The sequence below is a fragment of the Phalacrocorax aristotelis genome, chromosome 3 (assembly GCF_949628215.1).
Source record: "Phalacrocorax aristotelis chromosome 3, bGulAri2.1, whole genome shotgun sequence".
In the NCBI taxonomy this organism is placed as follows: Eukaryota; Metazoa; Chordata; class Aves; order Suliformes; family Phalacrocoracidae; genus Phalacrocorax; species Phalacrocorax aristotelis.
Window position 1 is genome coordinate 27961769 of NC_134278.1, and position 23389 is coordinate 27985157.

Below are 23389 nucleotides of genomic sequence, written 5' to 3' on the forward strand. Positions count from 1 at the left end.
TTTCAAGATAGGGAGACTCTCCTAAATCGTAATGTACAAAAGCTTGGGAGTTGGACTGGATAGAGAGCTGGCATTTTGCTCAGCTCACTGAACATCTCAATAAAGGCAAATGAGACTATATGCTTTACTATATGCCATAGTTACTGTTTTTCTTTAATTAAATACTAACCTGATTTTTGCTCAATATCCTTAAATGATTTTAAGATGCCATCTAACTGTCTTGTAAGTTCTGCTTTCAAATACTCTTCTCCAACCAGCATTGACAGCTCTTCACAAAGAGCTTGAGCTGCATTTATATTCTTCATTTCCTGTTCTATTTCCTCCTTCATTTCTCTAGCAATTTCCAGTTGTTGTTTCACAGCATCAGGCTGCGTACTCACAGCCAGGCTGCTGCTTAGTTTGCTATCCAAGGCACTTAGCTTATCAGACAGACTTCTGAGCAGACTTTGATACTCTCTGCTCTTCACGATGGCTCGGTCAATTCGGTCACATCTGTCCCTCAGTTGGCCAGTTAGACTGTCCCATTTTTGTGCTACAGCTGCCAATTGCTCCTTTACAATTTCATGGGAGGGTGAACGTTCACCAGGTCTCTTCAGAATCCCTTCACCAGCTGTAGTTAACTGCTCGTATTGTGGTTTTCTGGTGTCAAACTCTTTGAGCAGAATCTGGGAAGAAAAAAAATCTTAAGAAGCATTTACCTTGTAAAAGAAGCAGCAAAGTACTCCTGACAAACCTCATGTAGCTCTCTTACTGAGTAATCAATCTCCAAGTTTAAAAGCCAGTGAAATAATTGTATCTTCTACACATAAACTGTGCTCTTTCCATGCGTTTACATCAAAGAACCAGAAAAAAGTGAGGTTAATTTGCAGATCATCTCATAGAAATTCAATCAGCAGATACAAGTAAACAATGAATTCTGTTAATACCACAGTAATTAAGTAACCGTACCAAGTAAAATAATCACTGTTTAGCTTCAAGCAGTGTCTTCTTTCCTAGACAGTTTTGATATTTGTCTTAAGATAGAACTTCAAAGAAGGTGTATTCTGACATAATATTGCAATGTATTATTATAGCACAGAGACTATTTGGATAATTCACAAAATGACTGAATGTGTACTGTAAGAACTTGAAAGTTTACATCGCTGGTTCCCAGTATTTTTTTTTTTTGACAGTAAGTCATAGTGCTTGCAGAAGAAGGGAATGTTACTTTACAGAACATTCCAAACCCTTTCTTAAGTCAATTAGGTTTAATTTTTAAGGACTGTTAAGTGATACATGATAATCTCATGCCAGCTGTCTAGATTGTTGAAGCACTTACAAACCAATATTAAGTAATTTTCACATAGTATTAGAACCTAGTTCATGTTTTAAACACTTCATTTCAATCAATATTGACATACCCGCTTAAATAATATTTTTGCAAAATAAAAATGTTATTTCTCATCACAGTTTCAAGGAACTGGCGGCAACAGAACTGTCTGAAATTAAAATTTCTAAGTTCTGCAACTTTGTCTGATTTAACTTTTGTTTCTTTTGTCTACAGTTTCCTGTACGTTTGTTAAGTAAACGACTCCACTTTTTCATTATACTTTTCTTCTGTCTTTCACACTTTTGGCCCCATATCTGTTGACAGTATTGCACTTCACTTGCCTTCGTATTTTGATTAGGTACCAGCAATAAAATCTCAAAAAGCCAGTTCTACAGCATAGACTGTATATAAGGACTGACCATAAAATGTTACATACACACTCAAATTAATAAAACTTCAAAGCAACATTTTGAGTACAGAGAAACCACAGTATGGTCAAAACACAAAAATGTATCAGAGGATGAGTATCTCCTCAGCAGTTTTCTCCTTTAGCTGTTCTGATCTCTTTTCACTCTTACATTTTTTTTCATGTAATTATTGTAGTCAAGTATGACTTAAGCTGATATTTGCTGATAAACAAATGTAATAGCTCATACTAACTGTGCTGTTCTCTATCTAAATGCAAATTAGTACCTTGCTAATAGCAAACAAGCAGAAGAAACTTACATCAGTCATGCGTGTTGGCATTACTCACCTGAACCTGTTGCTTCTGTGTATTCAGCATATTGGGATCAATTGATAGTGGTCCCAGCACACTGACCATTAGCTCCTTTTCTACAAGCCAGTGCTTTAACTGAGCTTCTGCTGTCTGGAACTGGGTCAGGTAATTTGAAGACTCTTCCAGTTTTTGTTGTCTCTCAGATGTGACTTGATTGAGCTCTTTCCATTTGGAATCTAACAATGATAACGTTAACATATTGCATGCATGTTCTAGCAGATGGGTTGTCAGACAGCAGACTATATATGAAACATAAACAGAGCTCTCTAATAAGGCTTCTTGCTGATTAACTCCAGATGCCTTATTGCAGTGACTCGGCAAATACATCTTTTAACAGTCAGATCCATATACACTTGGATGAAGGTCTGCAGTTTAGCAGAACCACGTGTGGAATTTTTAGAGCAATGAATGTACAACATGTAATAAAATTGGATTAGAATATTACTAAGTGAAATACCACCAAATTTAGGCTTCGGTCTCAAATGATGTAAAAGCCAAAGGGCTGTACTCAGCTATAACTTAGGTTACAACTGAGTACTAAATCTATCTGATTTAGATAGACAAACCTTCCTGCTTATTTAGTAAAAAGAAACAGATACCTTTCCATGGGTTAGCAGATGCCATAACTTAGGCTTCTACTCTGAAGAGTCTCTGAAGGAGCCCACCTCTTCAAAATGCCTGTATTAGAAGCCTGTGGAGATTAACTACCTTATTTAAACATCTAAACTAGATACCGAATGACAGGCAATGAGAATACTTCTGTACACAGCTTTTTCAAAAGTGCTGTGTCAGCTTAGATTCACACCTAGGCCGATCTATGGTCTCTTCCGCTTGTAGCAGAGGCTTCCAAAGCAGCCGTTGAGTCTTACAGTCTTGTAACTTCCCCCTTGCCTCTGACTTGCACTGACACTGTCAGTGCTTGCTCAGTCAGCTCTGACATTTTGCTAACTCTCCTTGTCCCTGAATTTTATCCATGTCTTTTCAGGTTTTTTTGCTACTTCATTGTCTTTGTCCCCTGCTCATTCTGTATTAATTGCCTTTCAATACTACTCAAGTTGTCTTGGAGACCTTAGCTGCTGCTTAAACTTTTCAAGGTTTCACTTACAAACAGGACAGGTTGGAAAAATTCTCAGCTTTACAACTATTATTAGTGTAGCTACGGAAATGCCTATTGGCATGAAACAAGACTGACCTGTGATTTATTTAAAATACGACAAACCTAAGAAGAATTTTAGAAGCTCATGAAACTTATGCACTGCAGTATCTCAAAATCTATTGTCCAAAAATAGTAATTTTCATTTTTTTTGGCAAAATTTATGGAATCAGTTTTAGAAAATGGCAAAAAGCCACCAAACCCACAAAATTAAAAAGGCCACTAGTGTATGGGAAAAAAGCATGCAGAAAAGCATTACCAACAACTCAAACTGTTCTTTCCATGAAATTAGAATTAACTTAATTTGCTATATTTTGTACAAAGAACATATGTATCTGGAGCAATAACTGACCAATCAAGTTTTAGCCATGCTGTTTGAAAAACATAAAGCCCTCTCAAACAGGGAGTCAAGCTATAGCCTCTCTCAACTGTAGTGATATAAGTTCAGAGTCTATGGACGTCAATGGATTTACTCCTGATTCAGTCTTGTAAAGGGAGTTCTTTCCACAGAATTTAAGGGGTAGGAGGGAGCAAGGTATTAAAAATGCTAACAATTGTTAATACATTAAAAAAAATCAAAATAAAGCAACTTCCAAATCAGTCTGAGCTATAATACAGCTTTACAGAAGTACCTATTTTATCCAATGTTTGTCTCCACTTGGGTGCCTCAGGAGAGTCAGGATTCTTCTCCAACAGCTCTGTCACTTTGTCCTTTAGTTCCTGCACTTTATTCGCACTTTGCTTTAATTCAGTTTCAAAAAGCTGCAAATTCAAGTGATAAAATAAATAAAAGACTAAAGAAGAACTGTTAAGTTTGAAGTCCACAATACTGAGACGCCAAGCATCAAGATAAACAATAAATATCTAGCACTTAAATACTACTTTTCTCCTATAAATAACAAAACATTTTATAGTGGCATATGTTGCTGGTCAATTTTTTTGGAAGAGATAACCTGATAGATTTAAACTGTCTTAGTAATAACAACTATTGTTTAATTTGAACGAGTGCAGAACTAGAAGAATTCAGATAAATAAGATCCACTAGGTCCCATCATACTCACATACACTTGGAATCTGTTCTTGTACCGAAGACAAACTGACTAATGCACAGTACACTTCACATCAGAAATAACCCAGCTACCACAAACAGAGCAGAGTGCCATGTAGCCTCATTTATCTCACCGGATGTCCCGCTATCACATACAGACTGCTTCTTGTAGATCATCTAGAACTATAGTTTAAAGAGCACCACAGCTTGAAGTGTAGACCTAGCAGGAGACTGAGATGCCCCAGCAATTCTTAATTCATGCTGCTGTTACAGAAAGAAGTGAACAGTCCTTATACCTGGCAAAGGGCTCTCATATGAATACTCTTAAGTAACAAAGCTTGCCTCGTGGAGCTGTATTTTAATTATCCAAAACCTACTAAAATAAACACTGAACAAACCTGTGCATGATTTAGAACTTTTAGTAAAAGGTCCAACTGCATCAGAAGGATGACTCTTGCATGAGCACTCGCTCAGTTTTCCAGCTACCTGTGGATACTCTTCTATTACTACACTGGGGGTAAGATGATCATGTTAGCTTTGCACATTCTCCGTTAAAAAGTAAGGAGCTAGTTTTCTTCCACATTTAGCTTGAATTTTAGGGCTGAACGCTACCCAAGACTGAGGAAAGTTAGTAGCTGTTCACATTAACTTTTAAGGGTGACCTGCCAAATATGAAAGTACCACCTCAGTTGAATCAAATTCTGTCCTTGTTTATCCACAGTCACAGGCAAGGAACGAATTTTCCCTATCCATTACATTTCCCTTTACAGATGAACCTTTACATGTGTAAATATTGTCCTTCATTGCTAGAGAAGCATACGTCTCCAGTGCTGAAACAGGACAGAAGCTTACTGCTGATTCAGTGGTTTTCTCATAGCAATTTAAAAGCAGGGAGGAGACTGTTGTGCAGCTATATAACTTAACAAGCATGACATGGCTGCTGAAGAGAAACACTGCCTTGGAATAGTCATAAGCTGCTGCAGCTGCAGAAACCAGGAGGTCTGTGGAGTGTCAGTGAACCAGCAGCTGCAGAAACAGCTTTTGGATAGATATAGCCCTTCAGATCTTACAAGCAGTCAAGTATGTATCTATAAACCACAAAGGAGATCAAAAAAGTTTATTGCATAATCAATATAGCTTCACCTATTTAAACTGGCCACCAAAATAATTATCTTCCGACCTACACAACTCCTCTCTGACACAGTGCCCCTTTTACTCCACTGACAGTTCGCCAGATTTGCTCTAAGCCTGACTGGCATGATTACTAGGATCATTTAAATATTCTCTGCAACATTAAGCTAGGCTGAACTAGGTTGTTCAAACAGAATTTGCCCCATAACTGCAAGAGAGAGTATTTTGTTGAAGGCACAAAGTACCTTATGTTGCTCAACTAGGGCTTTAACCGCTTCACTATCAGTTGGAGCAGCTTCCCAATCTGATGCAGTTTTGTCCATTTTTTGCAACCACTGCATCACTGAGGTTGATTCTTCCTGAATATTCTGCATTTTTGAAAGCATACTTTCTAGTTCTGAAACCTTTTCCTTCAATAAAACTCCCAAATCTTCGTAACTGTGATTTACATCAGACATGGCTTGTTGAACAGTTGTCAGTTCTGTAAAAGGAGAGATGCACAAAGACTATGTTAGAGGTTACAAAGCCCTTCAAACAACAGACCTCAAGAACTTCAAAACAGTCCTCTGAGTTACAATAGCTAATAGTCCCCCAAAAAAGAAGTTGCTGAACATGTTAAGAGTTACTTTCAGTTCGCTCTAAATGTGGTGACACTACATCTGATTGACCTAATGTAAATTCCTATTTGCAAGAGCTTCTCATTTCACAGAAATCATCGCTTTAATGCACACACGTACACAAATACCACAAATACCTTACAATCTTTCTACCCATTGTTATTTTAATATTTTAAGCATCAGTTGCATGACCAGAAGTTGAACATACTGGACTACTGTTGGATTACTTATATGACAGCCTAACATTATTGCAACAATATTTTGCTCACATTCATGTACTATTATAATGTGTTTTATCACTGAGAGCGCACAGCGGGCAGACTGTGTCCTAAGGAGACTGTAGTTCAGGAGAATGAATGCTGCAGACTCAGGACATGGGAAGTGGCCATCCATAAGTACGTATTAAGTGCCTGTGTAAGTTCCTTTGTTTCTGTAAAGGGGTCGGTCACATACAGTGATACAAATGTATGTAAAATGGGTGCCTTTGTATATGTACGCTTGTGTATATGCATTTTGTGAATGCTGGTGAGTGCTTCAAACCACATACACATTAGAACTTTCTCGAAAGCCATGCGTTATATTAAAATAGTTACCCCTGTATACATTTATAGAAATACATATTGATTCAGAAAATACAGCCAGATTTGATCTTTCTTCAAAGAAAATATTGAAGGTAGGTATTACAAATATTTACAAATAATTACAAATAATTTTAGTCCTAGTCATCTCCTAGTCAATATAGTTTCCTTACGTGACAGCGATGTGAAATTTCAGTCTAGTAGTGACTGCTACAAGCAGATTTATATACAACATTTTAAAAATACTTACACATTTAACAGTAATTGGCAAGTGCATTTCTTTATCACATCCTGAAATTTTTACTGACCTTTATTTTTCAAGAAATCCTGAGTTCCTGGAGCTCCTCCTTCACCATTTAACATTGTGCCACCTGTGGGGATCAAGAGAGACCAAGTCCTACGCTTAGCTTATCTGGGCCTTTTCCCACCAAAAACTCAGAACTGAATTTCCTCTTCAAAACAACATGACACATAGCTCTCATCATAATGTTAAATAAGGATCTGAATGGTAACCTTGTAATAGTAAATATTTTATTTAAACTGTTTTATATATTTTTAACGTTGTTTTATGTTTTAGGCTGCCCCAGCAGCTAGTACCATAAGTGGTACCACATATGCACAGCATATGCATAGCGGGTGGGTGTACACATGGATGCACATATAAGTGTGCACATATACACAATGTATAAGCAGTCCTACTGCTCACAATACTATGCTAAATAAACGACTACAGTGGATGAAGGTCTGAGCGTCCTAGATATGAGGCCTACTCATGTCCATATGGCTAACATAACTTCCTTCCTCTCCCCAAAAGGAGCCTGTTCCCTCCTGCCTACTGAGAACATGGTTTTACCAAGCCATCATGTCTAGGTATGGCCTGGGAGAGGGGTACCTGGTAAATGCTGAGATTCTGAGGAAAGCAGTAAACATTAAACAGAAAAGAAGCCCAAAGTGGTCATTGCAGACACCACAACCAAAGGCACTGCTTCCTCAGGACACCTTTACCCACCAAGGAAGTAGTTGAGTCACCATCCTTGGAGGTATTTAAAAGACGTGTAGATGTGGTGCTTAGGGACTTGGTTTAGTGGTGGACTTGGCAGTGTTACGTTAATGGTTGGACTCAATGATCTTAAGGGTCTTTTCCAACCTAAATGATTAAGCAGCACCATACCTCTGCACAAAAACCTCTTGATACCAACTGGACAAATCCCTCCCTATCTTGTCATGAGCAGGACTTGGGCACATGCTCCACGACGGAGGTTGCAATGTGAAGTCCTTACTGTCACTTGGAGGAAGCCACTCACCCAGGCAGCCCTACTAATTAAACATAATTTCAGAACTTCTGGAACCAGGGCTACATGGGCTTTGTAAAACACTGCCAGACCACAGAGCTGGGGCATGTGGTCAAGCCACAGAGAACTGCAAGGAGAATCGCTTCCTGCTCTCTTGCACATATGTATTCCCAGATGAGCATTTAACAGAGAATGATTAACAGTTGCCTTGGAAAAGGCTATGCATCTACCCGCAGTACCAGCTGGACAGTGAGGACCACGTTAGTGGCAGCTGTAGGATGGCAAGAGAAAATAAACCAGATAAGAGGAGTCACAGGCCCCAGCCAGAGCCTTGTAAATCTTCATGCTCTATTAGCTGGACTCTGGTATTTATAACTGTGATTAAGTGATACACAGTACAGCTCTTGTCTAGGAGGGTGAATATTCTAGTCTGGAGGATTACAGCTGCTCTTATATGCTAGTTATTTATTTTTTTCTATTTGGATGCATAGGAATAGATAAAGAAGCAGAGGAAGGAGCCCAAATATCCCATATAAGGTTCCAAAATGTTCCTTGAAAGGGTTTTATTTAAGATTCAAACAAGAATGAAACAGAGGCAGCTAGTACAAAGAGATGTGAAAAAGAAAGTGCTCTACTCTTGCCAAAAAGGTATCCTCTGGCAGTCCCCATCCTCCCAGTGCTTTGCAGATGACCAATGAAGGCCAACACACTTGAACTGACTAGGACTGGAAATAAACAGTTCAAGAACTGGCTGAAAACGTGCTTCTGGCCATTAAAACACCCTCGGTACCACAAGCCTTGAACTGTGGCTTGAATGATACCTTAGCAGAAGGACTGGTTTCTGTAAAACAAATTAACATTTAAACACTAGAGAAAATCATGGAAATAGATTTGCTGTCTTTAAAATCAGATTACCTGTAAAAAGGGTTTAGCTGAAGCTCCAGACTGGAAACACATTTTGGCCCAGGAAAGCCATGCTGGGATATGGAGTTCATTCCCTTTTGTGATGTTGTTTCAAGTAAAATTTTGACTAGCATTAATTATGCTAACTTATTGAGATGAGAAGGTCTGCCTAGGTTCACCTTTTAGAAAAACCATGTCCTCATCACCCTTCTAACAAGAACTGCATGTCTCTGCAAACCTTTCTGTGTTTGCCTGGCATCACGTAGAATAGCCGTGTGGCCACAAAAGAGGTCTCTCTGTATGGCAAAGGTACGCCGCTGTTTGCAGAAGCAGGGTCTATATTTGTCCTGCTCACAGACTTGATGTATATGTCATAGAATCATTAAGGTTGGAAAAGACCTCTAGGATCATCAAGTAAACGTGAAGCACTGAAGACTGATCAGAATAAGTCAGTTTCTCATTATCAGAAGTTTTCTGGGAATAGATTAAGGCAGCTGTGATACTGTTCATTTTGCTGATTATCTGGGAATTACATACTGCAGTAACAGCTTCAGGGCCTCTTAATCATTTACATCAAAGCACTTTTACACTATTTTGGCAATGTAAAGCAATCAGAATGTGTACTGAATTACTACAGCAGTTAGAGAGTAGCGAACAGTGGTCAGAACAAACATGGCTAACTGACTTCTCACAAGCCATTAATATTCAGACAGCTAATCCAAGGGTGAAATATTTTATATTTTGTCTTAAACTTTTTAAAAACTCCTGAAATGTCAGGCTTACCTGATTACATAAATGCATACCTGATTTGGCAACTGCTCTCAGTTTGGCAGGAGAAGTCACAGCAGTAATTAGATTACACAGCAATGTTCCTCTGCTATTCATTTTCTGCAGTTCAGGTGCTTTTAATGTCCATTCATCTTTCAAATTCTGGTTAAGAAAGAGTCATTTGTTCATTACAAAACTGATTTCAAACTTAAAAGATTTACTGCAGAGAAAGGAACAACCTCGCTACTTTGGAATCCCCTGCAGTATATCCAAACATGCAGAGGAAATGGGAATGTAAATGCAGACTGCAAGCTCCCCAGTCCCAATTACCGTGACTGCTTACACCTTAAGTCTGTACTTTTATGTTACTAATAGATGCCCTATTTCCTTCAGCTATATTTCACTTCTAATCTACAATGTCTTACCAATGTATCTTCCAAAGGTTTCTTTAACTCCTCTGTATTCAGAGAGGGCTGCACTGCTGGAATTTGTTCTGTCGTCTCTTTTATCCATTTCTTTAATGATTCTACAAGGAGCTCGAAAGCATCCATTTGTTTCTGACAAGATGATACATCCTCTTCTCTAGACGATTAAAGACAACAAAAGAAATTGAGGACTGAATGTCAGTATTCTCTCTGATAATTAAACTACAACAGATATTATCAATCTGATACTGCTGTTCCTAAATTCAGAGTCACAAAACCTAATTTTATGGATATGAGCAGAAAATCTAGTCTTGCTGTACAGGTAACTAATACGGAAGTTCTAATAATTTCTTCAGTTTTCCTTTGCAGCCTCATTTCAAACAGTATATATTCTACCAGAGAAGGGGAGAAGTAGGTTTTGCATGGAACTGACAGGACTTCTGCAAATGTCACAAAATCTGAAAAGAGTTACTTGTCTTCACAGCCAACATCAGAGCTCTTGAACCAGACAGGTTCTATTTCCAAGTAGAATCTCTTTTTTTTTAAATAAAAAGTATCTCTGTTCTGTGGCTAACCGCAGTCTCTTGAGATTGCATGCAAGAGGATAGCAGTCATCACATTCACACTGTATTGTCAGCCAAGGCAGAAACACTTCAATTATTTGACTTACTTTTCCTTTACAGTCTCCTCTACCTCTCTGAATTTCTTTGACAAAGCATTTACTTTTTCTGACACCAATGCTTTATCTCCAGGAAGAGCATGGAATGAAAGTTCTTCAAGAAGCTGCTGCAAAACTTCCAGATCTTTCTTATGTTGTGCCAATTCTACACTAGCTTCCTGCAAGACAGGATTACGTTCTTCATATTAGACTTTACAATAATTTCTCAGAATTAAATTCTTGATTTTAGCTAACCAGATGAAGTTGGGAAACAAACATGCCTTATTTGTTGTTCAACCACTTAGATGAGTTAGACTAGAAATGCACAATATATAAAAATGGAGCTGTACTGTACCTGCATATACTGAGACACTTCACTAACATCCTTTCTTGGTGCCTCGGTCTCACTGAGTGCCTGGTTTTTCTCATCTAGAAATGACTGAAGTTTTTCTGACAGATCTTCAAATAACTCCACTTTAGTCTTCAATTCCTCCATTTTCATAAGCTTCTCTTTATGCTTGTTACTTGCTTCAGAAAACCGTCCTGCAAGTTCACTCATTTTAGCTTGCAGTGTGGATGCAGTGGACGGATCTGCTGTTTCTGTGAACTTCTTCACTTTTTCATTCATAGTGTTTATACTGCTTTGGCGACCCGCAATGTCTTGTTCTAGCACCTGAAACAAGCAAGAACTACTTTGTATTGCTTATAACTAAATTTTAAGAAGTAAAACTGGTCCACCATGTGAAGCAACAAATCAGTACAGCTAGACCATTGGCGTAGATCTATTTATTTCAGCTACAAAAATCCTTATGTGCAGTTTCCCTTCACACAGTTCTCTTTATTAAGTATTTTGAATCCATTAAAGGTGCCAAACCAAGATTGTAATTCTTTCTTGAAATCTAAATTATCAAACAAATGTTTCTTCTTTCAGAGAATGCTACTTACAATGCTTTTACTAATAATATCCTGAATAGCAGCAGAACTCAAAGGCACTTGGTCTTGTTCTTCAAGGCTCTTTTCAACACTTTCCATCCAATCCAGCATTTCATCCAAACCATCCTGCACGCTCAGGGATCGTGTCAGAGTTATTTGGAGCTTCTCATTCCTTTCATTCACAGACTTGGATAAATTGTCATACCTCTCCACAATATCATCTGATAAAGAGAAAGTATATTTCAATTTTTTCCTTCAGCCAAACTAAGCTTTTAACTCATTTTACCAGTTCTCACCAGAAAAGTGCAAGTCAAAAATTGCCTACATCAGAACAAAGCAAAACCATCAGCTTTATTCAGTAAAAGCACACAAGTGAATATCAAAATCTTCAAATAGAGCCAAGAAGCCCATAGGAGAAGGGAAATGAGGGAGAGCTTACAGCTGTGTTCCCCAGCTTTTAGAAGCTGGTTCCCATGCAGCTCTAGCTTATGACACCTGTCGGCTGTTCCCAATAAATAAAACAGCAGAGTATTAAGACAGCTCTTCTACAATTATGTTTCTTATGTTATTGTAAGAGCTGAAGGGTTCTTCCAGATGGTTCTTCATTAGACCTTCAACACTTTCAGGATAAGCCTCTGAAAGTTACAAGCTCCATGTACCTCCCATGGAGTTTCATCACCAACTCCAAAGATGCACACCTGCAGCTGTTCTGCTTTGCTGCTCTGCAAGTTACTTATGGGATTCCAGTAAGAGATAGTTGCGTGATACACACACACACACATACAGTCTTCAAACTTCAGACAGTGGTGAATGACATGCTGTGCTACTTCTCACAAGTGATAAGAAAGAACGGGGTGTTCGTGGTAGGGTTTTTGGTCTCTGTGAGAAGAGGCCAGGGCCTGCCCCATGGAAGACACAGATGGTTCCAGCCAGCTCCAACTGACCCACCACAGGGCACAGCTGAGTTCCTCAGGCAAGCTGGTGGTGCCTCTAGGAAAATTTGTTTAAGAAAGGGGAAAATGCTGCCTAGCAGTGGGAAGTGAGGGGGGAAATAAAGGGTGAAAAACAGCCCTGCAGACATCAAAGTCAGACGAGAAAGAGAGGGAAGAGGTGCTCCAGCTGCTGGAGTAGAGATTCCCCTTAAGCCTGTGGAGGGCTGTGCTGGGGCAGAAAACCACACTGCAGCACATGGAGGACCCCATGCTGGAGTAGGTGGATGTCTTGAAGGAACTGCAGCCTGTAGAGAGCCCACACTGCAGCAAGATTATCCTGAAAGATTTCAGCCCATGGAGAGGATCCATGCTGGAGCAGGGAACAGTGGCAGAGAGGAGGTGTTACCAACTGACCACAACCACCCATGCCCCATCCACCCTGCGCTGTTTGGCAGGGAGGAGATGCGAGTGCTTGGGAAGGAGTGATGGTGACCCTGGAAAAAGGAGCGGGGTGGGAGGAAGGTGTTGCTTTAATTTGTCTTTGTTTCTCACTATCGAAACCTATTTTATTTGGCAATAAATTAAATTTAATTTTCCCCAAGCCAAGTCTGTTTTGCCCATGATGGTAATTGGTAAGCAATCTCCTGTCTTTATCTCAACCCATGGACTTTTCCATCTTATTTCCACCCGCATTGTGTTGGGCCATGGGAGTGAGAGAGCAGCTGGGTGGGCATCTGGCAGCCAGCCAAGGTCAACCCATCACAGACAGTTTCTTGAAGCCAGAAGGAAGTAATTCCTTGGCTAAGCAACTTCAAATAATTGCTTGGAAACAGGTAGCTGGAGTCATGAGCGTGCTCCTTCCAACTGGAGAATTTATGATCCTCAGCAAATCACTAACTCTGCTTGGCATGCCCATCTGTACCATGTGAATTAAACATAATCCCCATTTCTGGAAAAAACCCCAAAAACGTCAAAAATAAAATGACAGCTTTTAAGTGAAAAGCATATGGATCAAGTGTAGGAGACAGACCAACAATGAAGTTACTGTGTTGTAATAGCTTATGACTCAACAAAACATGGACTTGAATAGTGACACAAGAATGTGGGAACTCTGTATTTTGTCTCTTCCAGTACCTGCATGCAGACACAAGTGATAAAAAGAGGTATTAAGAAAAGTAAACATTTTACCCAGTGTTTTCTGAATCTCATCTTTGTCTGGTGTCAACTCTCCCCTTGTATCCAGTAACACTTCAGCAGCTTTTTTCAGCTTTTCTACAGCAATTTGATGGTTAGACACTTGCCCCTGAAGAGCCTAGAAAATTCCAAAATTATCAGTTATGCTTCTCAATACAGCTAACAGTTACACATGCAAGGCTTGTGATATGCCATACAACCTAAACTTAGTCCTGGGAATAAACTAACTGAATTTATAACCTCTCCTTCAGAAAAATCTTCACCTGTGGCTATGACTGTTGTTGACCTTCTGGCCCTTGTTTTAGTTTATTCACCACCTTTTTTATCTTCTGTTTTACAATACTTCTCTGACTCAACTGATTTCTTGCATGTAACTTTAAAATGTGTCTTTCAATTAACTGTTTTCAAAGACCACTTGGTACAGACTCATATACTATCCAAAAGAAAAATACCCATATTTTTCAACTCAGCATCAGAGAACAATTGAGGGGGAAAAACACACAGTCATCACCAGTAGTTACACGTTCACCATCAGCTGTATTGACCATGGATCAGGCTGATATTGCAGTGTAAACAGGACTAGCTTGAAACAAGATGATCGCCTTCACAGTTTAGGAACCTCCTGGAGCCAGTGTCCCTGAATTTTGCCTAGGTTTGTCCATTTAACCAAGAAACACAGGTTTAGAGACTAGCCCAGCCATGACTCACTCCAGCGTCAACAGAGAAAGACAGGAAGGCTGCATCAACTTCTGAAAGTAGCTTTCTCTCTCTGGTGTATAAAAGCACTTTTCAGAGAACAGTCTTTAAATTATTTCAGGCCTCTGTGCTAGTGCATATGATGTATCTTTGTCTGCATTTACTTAAACTTTATACAAGTCCAAATGAAATGACTTCTCATTTATTTTTTGATACACGCCAAATCAGTGAACATATGACTCAAAAGGTAATCCTATCTGCCCTGCCAGGACATTCAGCACTGGTATCTAGGGCACAACAGTATGTCAGAACATAGTATGTCTTGCTGACCCACTTGACATAATAAAACTCAGCTAGACCTGAACAGGAATTTTCCTTACACTACAGAAATATACTGTACTTGTGCAGAAAAAAAGGAAAAGAAAAAAAGACGTACCAGAAAACCTTGTATGCTGACAGAAAGCAGGCAAGCTGATGCCAGAGGCACTGAAGAATATTCTGAAGAACAGTTAATCCCCATAAAAAGATTAGACCCCACCATGCTGCCAAGGTCTGTGTCTAGCTGGATTATCAGCTGCATGTGCTGGCTACAGGGGACAGCTTTAACTTGCAACACCTGACTTCTTCAGAAATACTCTTTGTTTGGCTTTCATTAATTGGCTTGCTTTCTTCAGCCTCCTGTTTTTTCTCTTCCTTTGAATCTTTTGACACTTTGCACTCTCTCCCTTCTTCCCTTTTGTGTGGCAAGTAATCCATGTAGGCGTTTCATAAAAGAACCCCAGTACTCACTCCTTTTGTATTACTTGCATGAAAATTGGCATTATACAGGATATAATTCGTTTTGGCATAAGGAACAAAAACTTTAAATGAAGCCTCAAATTGTAATTGGTGTTATTCCTACTCTTCTACTGCTTGGAAGCACAAATTACCTCAACTGTTACACTGTTAGGTGTTCAAAATTTACACTTTTGATTTTGTTGTCTTACAACATCGCTGTGATTTGTCTCCTTCGATGTGGAATGCACCAAAGTGTTGGGCAATTCCAGTGGCAGATTTGAAAGATACCATGTGGTAAAGGTACTACTGCTCAGGCTGATGTAAGCGAAATGGTTAAAGCAGGCACTTGCCAAGAGCCATTGACTACATTTGTCAATAGCAAACATATCAGACCGGCATAGATACTCCACATCGCACAGACAAAACAGCGAGGAAATGCCTGACCAATAGCTTTGCTCACTGAAAATTAAATAATCTTGCATTTGAATTACAGTATAGATGATAGAACGTATTTATGAAAATAAAAGAGTCAGTTCGAAGACTACAGGCTATATGAAATTTCATATAACTCATACTTGGGTTCCTAAAGCTTTCTGTAAGCGTACATTTTATGCAACTAACTGGAGTTTTACTTTCACAAGCTCCATCACTAGCTTTTCTTGCCCCTACTAGGATTTACATTAAGTTGTGAGTTAGTCCCTCAGTGGAGGGTAAAAAAAAAAAGAAAAACAACGTACTGTTTTTCTGTGTAGCACAGATTATGTTACATTCATACTCTGCAGGGCATATAGTACTGGAAACAACTAAAGCAGGCAAACAGACTAGTCACCCCACGCTGCTGCTCCAGTATGATCCCTTTCATAATGCAGTAACACACAAACATGAACAGAAAATAGCAAGAGTCACAGACAACAACCATCAAATAGTCGTCTTTATCAGATCAGTCCCAAGCCCTACTCTGATAGCAAACTGTAATCACTAAATCCTTTCTTAGTTCAAAAACTTTCCAGATTTCACCCTATCATTTGCTAAGTGATACGAAACACATCTTGCTTTCACCACTGCTAATGACATCTTAGTCCCCCATTTTTTTTTCACCCTAGTGCTTTTCAGATAACACTCTGGACAGCTGAATTTCAGAACTATAAAAGTCGCATGCCCATGTGCAAGGCAAGAATTTGGCCTGCAGCCACTTGGATTATATTAGATTATCCTGTTTTTCAGACAAAAAGCAGTTCCTTTTAGGACAAGAGTACTTCTGCTTTTTAAAGCTTTTCACCTTAGTTTCTTCTAGTTGTCTCTGGAGATTTTTGGGATCCACTGCAATTGGCTCTGATAGTTGTTTGTTCACAGCTATTTCAGAGGCCCGGAGACCCGACAAAAGTCCAGATGAGGCATCTTCATAATGCTGGTATTTATCCACCAGGTCTTTAAGGTTATTTCCAAGGATGCTACACTAAAAGAGTAGAAACAAACAAGCAAATACCCAGGTATTAAATTGTGCGCTGTATTTCATACCAATCTTAAGGTCACACTTTCTTCCTGAAATACTGCATAATTTTTTCCTGTCATCTTTCTACTGTCTAACTGATTTATGAACTAAGGCACAACAGCTGGACAGGCTACGCAGGTCTTCCCAATTTGTGCTCCTCAAGCGTGATTTAGGATCAAATTCACTGATGCAGGTGGGAAACTGGAATCTAACCCACTGCGCTAGAATAGGAAAAGCTTTACGAATACTTCTTGATCCATCACCATAAAGATTCTTTATCAGCATTCTGACACCAAAAATGGCCAGTGGAAGCTAGAAATTTTTAAAAAAATATCAGAAGATATGTGTATGTTCATTAAAATACAGACAGCAGAGCATTCTTTACATAAATACTTTATCTGCATAGCGAACCCAAACTGATATGGCTTGATATTGCACATATGCTTTATTTTGGTCACTTAAGAATGTCATCTGATCAAGATCCTATTACTCCTATATGTTAGCATGCCACAAAATGTTACAGTGAATCATCACATAAAAAGGTCAGTGGAACTTTTTCAAGGCTTTTTAGAGATGGTTTCGCAAGCAAAATCTGATTCTATCAAGTCATAATATTTATAAACAGTTACTTTAAATATTTGTATTCTGAACCTTCCATACACTGTATTTTAATATTTACGTATGGTACTTGGTCTCCACCTGGTGGGCAAACACAGAATGCACTCATTTATATAACCAGTGAACTAAGAACTGACTTCAAGATTCCTTCAACATATAAGCTTATAAACTCACATGTGTGTGTGCGAATATAAATATATATATACACAAAAAATACAAGCAATATAAATATTTATTAAAAGCAAGAAGCTTTTCCAAAAGGCAAAAAGGCTACTACAAACCCATTTACAATTTGGAAGATCTCACTTACGAATTGTGGAACATCTCTTTTAAAAAGTCTGTCATTCAAGACTCGATTTAATAAGGAAAGTCTACATTGCGTGGTTTTGCTCGCATATTTATGGTCAAATATTTAAAGCACGTCTATTATGTCTGCGCTAAATGTATACACGGAAAGGACAGAATTGGCAAGTTGACAAATCTGAGACCACAAATCAAGCTACTGGCATAGGATTTTTATGCACATAAAAATAAGGTCTCTGAAAATTTTGCAATGAAATCTTTACATTCATACTCAAACTAATCCAATAAACCAAATGGAGGAAATCTAATGTGTTAACACAAGCTTTTAGCTTCACTGTTCATATAAATTAAGTGGGGAAAATGAGAATGAGCTTCTGTAAATGGAGAGCCTTCTTCAGAAACTGTTTGAGAGAACAGGTTTTACACTGTTTTTGTAATTAAGCAATCAAGTCCATGCCTTTACAGAATTTACATTTCTGAGCAAGAAAACATTAAAGAGATGAAAATTTGCAGATGAAGACGGCAACTGCTGCAGACTAGCACTGTATCAGTGGACACTGAGGCTCCACTGAGGAGTCTGAACCTATGATCTTAGAAAATTATGAAATGGCATAGTCAAAGAATAATGACAGCAACTGTCCCTTAAATGGTTCAATTAATAATTATCTCAAAAGTTTACAATTCCAGAATATTATCCTCATTGAACAACACTTTGTTTGTTTTTTGAAAACAGTGGGAGAGTTGGCATGGGAGACCAGTTGGTGATGTTTGTCCAGTTCTACCAGACAGATTCCATACATGAACCTGGCACGGAGAGCTGGATTATCTTCCCTCTAAGGTACATGGAGGTTTTATACTACTAGTTTCCCATTAGTTAGAGACTAATCTCAGATTGTTAAGGATAACATGTTTTTTTTTGGCAGAGCAGTGGAAAAGAATTGCTACCCTCATTTTGTTTGTAGGAAGCCAAGTACATAAGCAGTTGCAGGAAATACTGCAAGGAACATAAAGAAACATTATCCATCTAAAAGTATAACAATTTCTTTCCACCCCAAAATGTTACTCCGACATCCTGTACTGTCATAAACTCAAACAGTTTGTTTAAGACTGGAAAGAACAATGAGAAAATCTGGTCTGATTTCTCCCTTATAACACAAGTAGAAAATTTCACCCACTCAGACATCAGTCTGGCGCTTGACTAAAGAAGATCTTCTAGAAAACCATCTTGTTCTTTTATCTAACTTCAAGATACAAAGAATTTACAATTTCCCACAGTATTTCTTTCATCAGCTAACCCGTTTTTATACAGACTGCCAAATCAACTATAGTATATAATTTTATATATATGTTATATACAATTATAGTCTCTCCTACTCAGTATAAATAAAACTTACCTTTGTATAGAGAGATTTGAAACGATCTGAAGCACTATCCAGTTTATTTTGCACTTCAGCGTACGTAGCCGAAGTATCGATACCATCTTTGTCAACTTTCACACCATCTCTTTTGCTACATGACCTTGCAGCATCTAAAACTCTTTGTCCAGAAATTGTAATATACCGTAAATCACCTTTGTGAGATATAACATCTTCTGAAAAACTCTTCTGCCTCTTCAGTTTGACCATAATACCACTAAAGTCAGAAGCCCCTGCCTCCAAATTGTCAAGTTCTTGTTCTGCCTGCTGCAGCCAGGTTTCAAATTCACTATAGTCTGCGTCAAATTTCTCAAGTTCTTCTCTTAGGGAATGAGTCAACTTCATTTTCCGTTCTGATTCAGCTAAAGCAGTCTCATACTGAGCCTTCAGCTCTTTCATGTTCCTTTGCATCTTGTCTTTTTCTTCAGGGGAAAGGTAGTGCCCTTGTTTCTCAAGCAGTGCCTGAGCAGACTGAGTTGCTACTATGACAGCCTGCTGCTGTGAAATAATTTTCTCATGTTGAGCCTACAAGAAAAAAAAAACAATTATGACCAGCACTTTCTCGGATGGTTCCATCAGACCATTGCTGTCTTGAAATCTCTGCTGAATTCTGCTTAGAAAAGATGAGTAAAACAAAGTGCATCAAAATGATAAAAAGCTTTTCTAGTTTTCATATTATTTATTAGAAAACATTTTGTGAGTAATTTAAGTGAAAGCATGACTCCTGGTCATCGTATTACCGTGCAGTTTCAAAGTTTTACAAAACATCCAATGGTAATTTTAGCCAGATATACAAGCCATGAGCAAATGGGAGTCTTCAAATGTCACTGGAACTCAGAAATACTGGGACGGAGAGATATATCTATATATATCTATATATATCACACAAACACTTACCCCTGTACTTCTAAAAGACAATTCTGTATAGTAAAACTAGACATTATCAATCTCTTTTTTCCCCTAGTAAAAATCACTTGCTTATTACTTAATAGTTAGGAGAGCGTGCTTAGATAATCAAAATTTACCCAATTCCCTGTCTCAAAATAGGATTTATCAATTAAAGCACTCAAAAGTAGGCAAATTTCCAAATCAAAACTGTTCCATTTCCTGTTACATATATCGTAGCTGCCATTTCAGACAAACAGACCAAAAGGAGTGAAGAATCAAGTGTTAAAAAGAATACAGATACTTCCATTTTATATTGAGTGAACAAACATTATTATCTGATTTTTAAATTTCATTTTTTCAATTTCAAAGTGATTCCAATCAAATATACTTGGTCATAAAACAGGTCCTTTTTGACATTAAAAATTGAGATGCATTCTATGCATGTGAATTGTTTCAATCTCATTAAAACATAGTAAGTCATAGGAACTAAAACTGTATGCTAAATAAAATCCATCTTTCAAACAGATTCTTTCCAAAAAATCTCCATTCCTGAAGGTCCTCTGTTCCCATGTGAAATAGCTATGTAAAATAGACTGGTATGCTTTTCTTCCATGGGTACAGTGGGCAGTTATCCTGTAGGTATTAGGTGCAGAAAAGAACTGTCAAAAAAGTGGAAGTAAATACATTATGTGCACAAAACCAAATGACCTAACTTTCTTAAGTTCTTTTTTTTTTTTAATAAGAAAGGAGATCCAAAATAATATCAGCTATCAGCATAATAATTTTCATCTATATCTCCATCAAACCACACCTAAAAGTTCTTGGCTGCTTGACTGCAAGTCAACAAAAGCCAGCAAACCAAGCTCTTATGATTTTAAATGCTTCCAATTATCTTACCTGAAAAAACTACTTTTAACATGCTGTGCTGCGGTTTTATGTAACTCAGCCTTCTGAAGCCTTCAAATAATGCTTTGCTCATGTGATACAGTTATAGGGAACAAAGATCATAATTTCAGCAAACTATTATTTGCAGCTATCTGTAATCAGTGTTTGCAGGGAATTGCAGTTGGTTGAATCACTCAGCTATTACAAATATTTTTGAAAAAGTCACACAAAGTGTATGGATTCATGTTGCCGCTTCTTGCATTTTATCTACCTACTTAATTTTTATAGTGAGAAATTAATGAACAGACTCACCATCAGGATTCTCAACATTTGCTTTCTTAATGTGTCCTTCTTATTTTGCAGGAAACAACCATAGTTAACAGCAAAAAAAGTGGCAAATTTGCAACACTTTCTAACTACTGAAATTTCTACCGCTATATATCGCTAACTTCCTGGTGCCTGTTCCAAAGTCTATGACAGAAAATATGAGATTGAATTCACTCACGTTGAGACGCTTAGCACCTAAATGTTGAATAAGCCCAGTAACAGTACCTTGACTTTCTGATACTGCTGGTTCAGATTATCTTCTGTGCTTTTTACTAGTCCATCCACCCGAGTTTCAATGTCTTGCTGAAATTCCAGCAGATTACCATTGACATCATCCTCCTCTCCTTCCAAAGCCTTCACATCTCCCTCTTCAAAGTGTGTTCCATTCTGTTCTATCGTCTCCTTAAATTTCCGGCTGTGCTCTGCTTCTTTATCCACATTTGATAACCAATCCAGGAGATTTTCGATTGTATTTTTACTTTCTTCCAGCTGTTCTATGGCTGCCACCTGCATTGAAATTTCAGTTTCAGTTTAGAAATCTTCTTTAGGCACCAAAAAATATCATATGCAAACAGAGCATTTACAATACATTAACATTAAACAACATTTTTGATTGACATATAAGTTGCTGTTTGTTCTATAAAGAAAATAAACCAGCAGTTTATTAGTCACCCAAATGAAATATGACTTTTATCTCTCCACAGTGTATCAATAATAAGTTGCAAGACTAATCCCCTAAGACATGTCAAAAATTTGACTAAAGGTATGAAATGGTTGCCTACAAACCTTTTCTGTTTCCTGTTTAATTGCTGTTGTCATAGCTTTATCCAGTTCTTTTTTGGACTCTTCTGCCTTCTGGCTAAGGAGCAAACACTTTGTCTTAGCTTCATTCAGTTTCTGTTCAAGAATAGTCTTGTCTTCTTCTGACAGCTTTTCTCCATTTTCTTTCAAGAAGGTTTCAGTATTTTTCACAATCTCTGCCAGTGTCTGGGCACTCATTCTCATGTCTTTTTGTATCTCCTTTTGAGAAAAAAGAAAGCAAATAGGACTGACTAAATGATTCATCAGGTCTTTCCAATAAACTTTACTAGAACTATCTCTATTCTAGAGAAGCAGCACACTGGTCCTTTCTAACTTGGGAGAGTACACGATATATTACTAAACTGCAGCTAGGATTATTATAAAAAATAAAATCAATTCAACATCCAATCATGTTGCTGCAGCTCAATCTGGTTTTTTAATTGCAAGTGTGTTGGTTTACTCTCCTACTTAGATTGAGGCCACTTTTTTCCTTTGTTTAGCAGCTCAAACATTGTATTTCCATGCACGCAGAAGAAAATATATCTTATTCTTTAAATATCGAGACATAAAGTAAATCTGCTGCACTGTAGTTAGTAAGGTGAGTCTCTTGACAAATTCCATTCCGTTGCTATCCTAATGGAAACCTGTGGAAAATAAGGGGATTGAATAAAAGCCAGAAGAAACTTGTAGTCATCTTTCCCAGGTGGAAGTTTTCCTGTATTTCCTGGGTTTGTTCAGGCCAGATACGCCATAAGAATTTTTTTCTTTAATTGTAATCCATCATAACATTTCAATCTTCAAAGAATGTTCAAGTCCATTAAAATTCAGAGCCGACAGGTGTTTAGTTTTAGTTTATCCAAAGCAGTTTGCCTAGTCCTATGACAGAGTCAGATAAAAAAGCCTTGCAGCAAAATTCTTCAAAATACCGTAAATAGGAATAAGCACTCCACAATACCAGTTAAAAAGCTGGTTAAATTATTTTAGCATAATAAACAAGCGTAATTTTATCATATCTGACAGGAACAATCTTAAGCTAACATATAACAGACTTCATGCCTGGTCCAAGGGTGCTTCTTGAAATGTCTAGTACACACTCCCTATTCCAGTGTTTCTTTCCTCCCACTGGCACATACTGGAGTGTATTCATGGGCAGCAGTTTAAATGCACTCCATTAAGCCTTTACTTTTGGTAGGTCAAACAAATCTATTTTACTCTCCTCTCACATGACGGTCTTGTTATTCAACAAAACAGTCTAGTCAACTCCTCTGTGCACTCACTCTTCTTTAACTTATCTGACTAGAATTGTTCATACCTCCTGTTTGGTCTGGTATTGTTCTAGCTCAGCCTTGCTGTCTCCAATGACAAGAGACTCTTGCTGTCCAATGAGGCGATTTTCAGTCTGTGTAAGCAAATCGCAGATTTCCTGCAGCTTCTCTTTGCATTCCTGCTGCCGTTCAGCCACATCCTA

General features: G+C 38.1%; 1 protein-coding gene across 7 annotated transcripts in view; it reads right to left on the reverse strand.

Moving 5' to 3' along the window:
* The window catches only part of DST (dystonin), a 316847-nt gene that overhangs the window by 88268 nt on the left and 205190 nt on the right, over nucleotides 1-23389 (reverse strand). For all 7 annotated transcript variants that reach the window (XM_075087012.1, XM_075087006.1, XM_075087009.1 and 4 more), the window contains 16 exons: nucleotides 23234-23386; nucleotides 21907-22140; nucleotides 21346-21627; nucleotides 19000-19545; nucleotides 16472-16648; nucleotides 13714-13837; nucleotides 11606-11814; nucleotides 11016-11333; nucleotides 10673-10839; nucleotides 10003-10159; nucleotides 9613-9739; nucleotides 6923-6985; nucleotides 5665-5900; nucleotides 3873-4002; nucleotides 2064-2263; nucleotides 170-665 (listed from right to left, as the gene is read on the reverse strand). In XM_075087012.1, coding sequence (XP_074943113.1) covers nucleotides 170-665; nucleotides 2064-2263; nucleotides 3873-4002; nucleotides 5665-5900; nucleotides 6923-6985; nucleotides 9613-9739; nucleotides 10003-10159; nucleotides 10673-10839; nucleotides 11016-11333; nucleotides 11606-11814; nucleotides 13714-13837; nucleotides 16472-16648; nucleotides 19000-19545; nucleotides 21346-21627; nucleotides 21907-22140; nucleotides 23234-23386 — 3619 coding nt within the window. The remainder of the gene's footprint in view (nucleotides 1-169; nucleotides 666-2063; nucleotides 2264-3872; nucleotides 4003-5664; nucleotides 5901-6922; nucleotides 6986-9612; nucleotides 9740-10002; nucleotides 10160-10672; nucleotides 10840-11015; nucleotides 11334-11605; nucleotides 11815-13713; nucleotides 13838-16471; nucleotides 16649-18999; nucleotides 19546-21345; nucleotides 21628-21906; nucleotides 22141-23233; nucleotides 23387-23389) is intronic.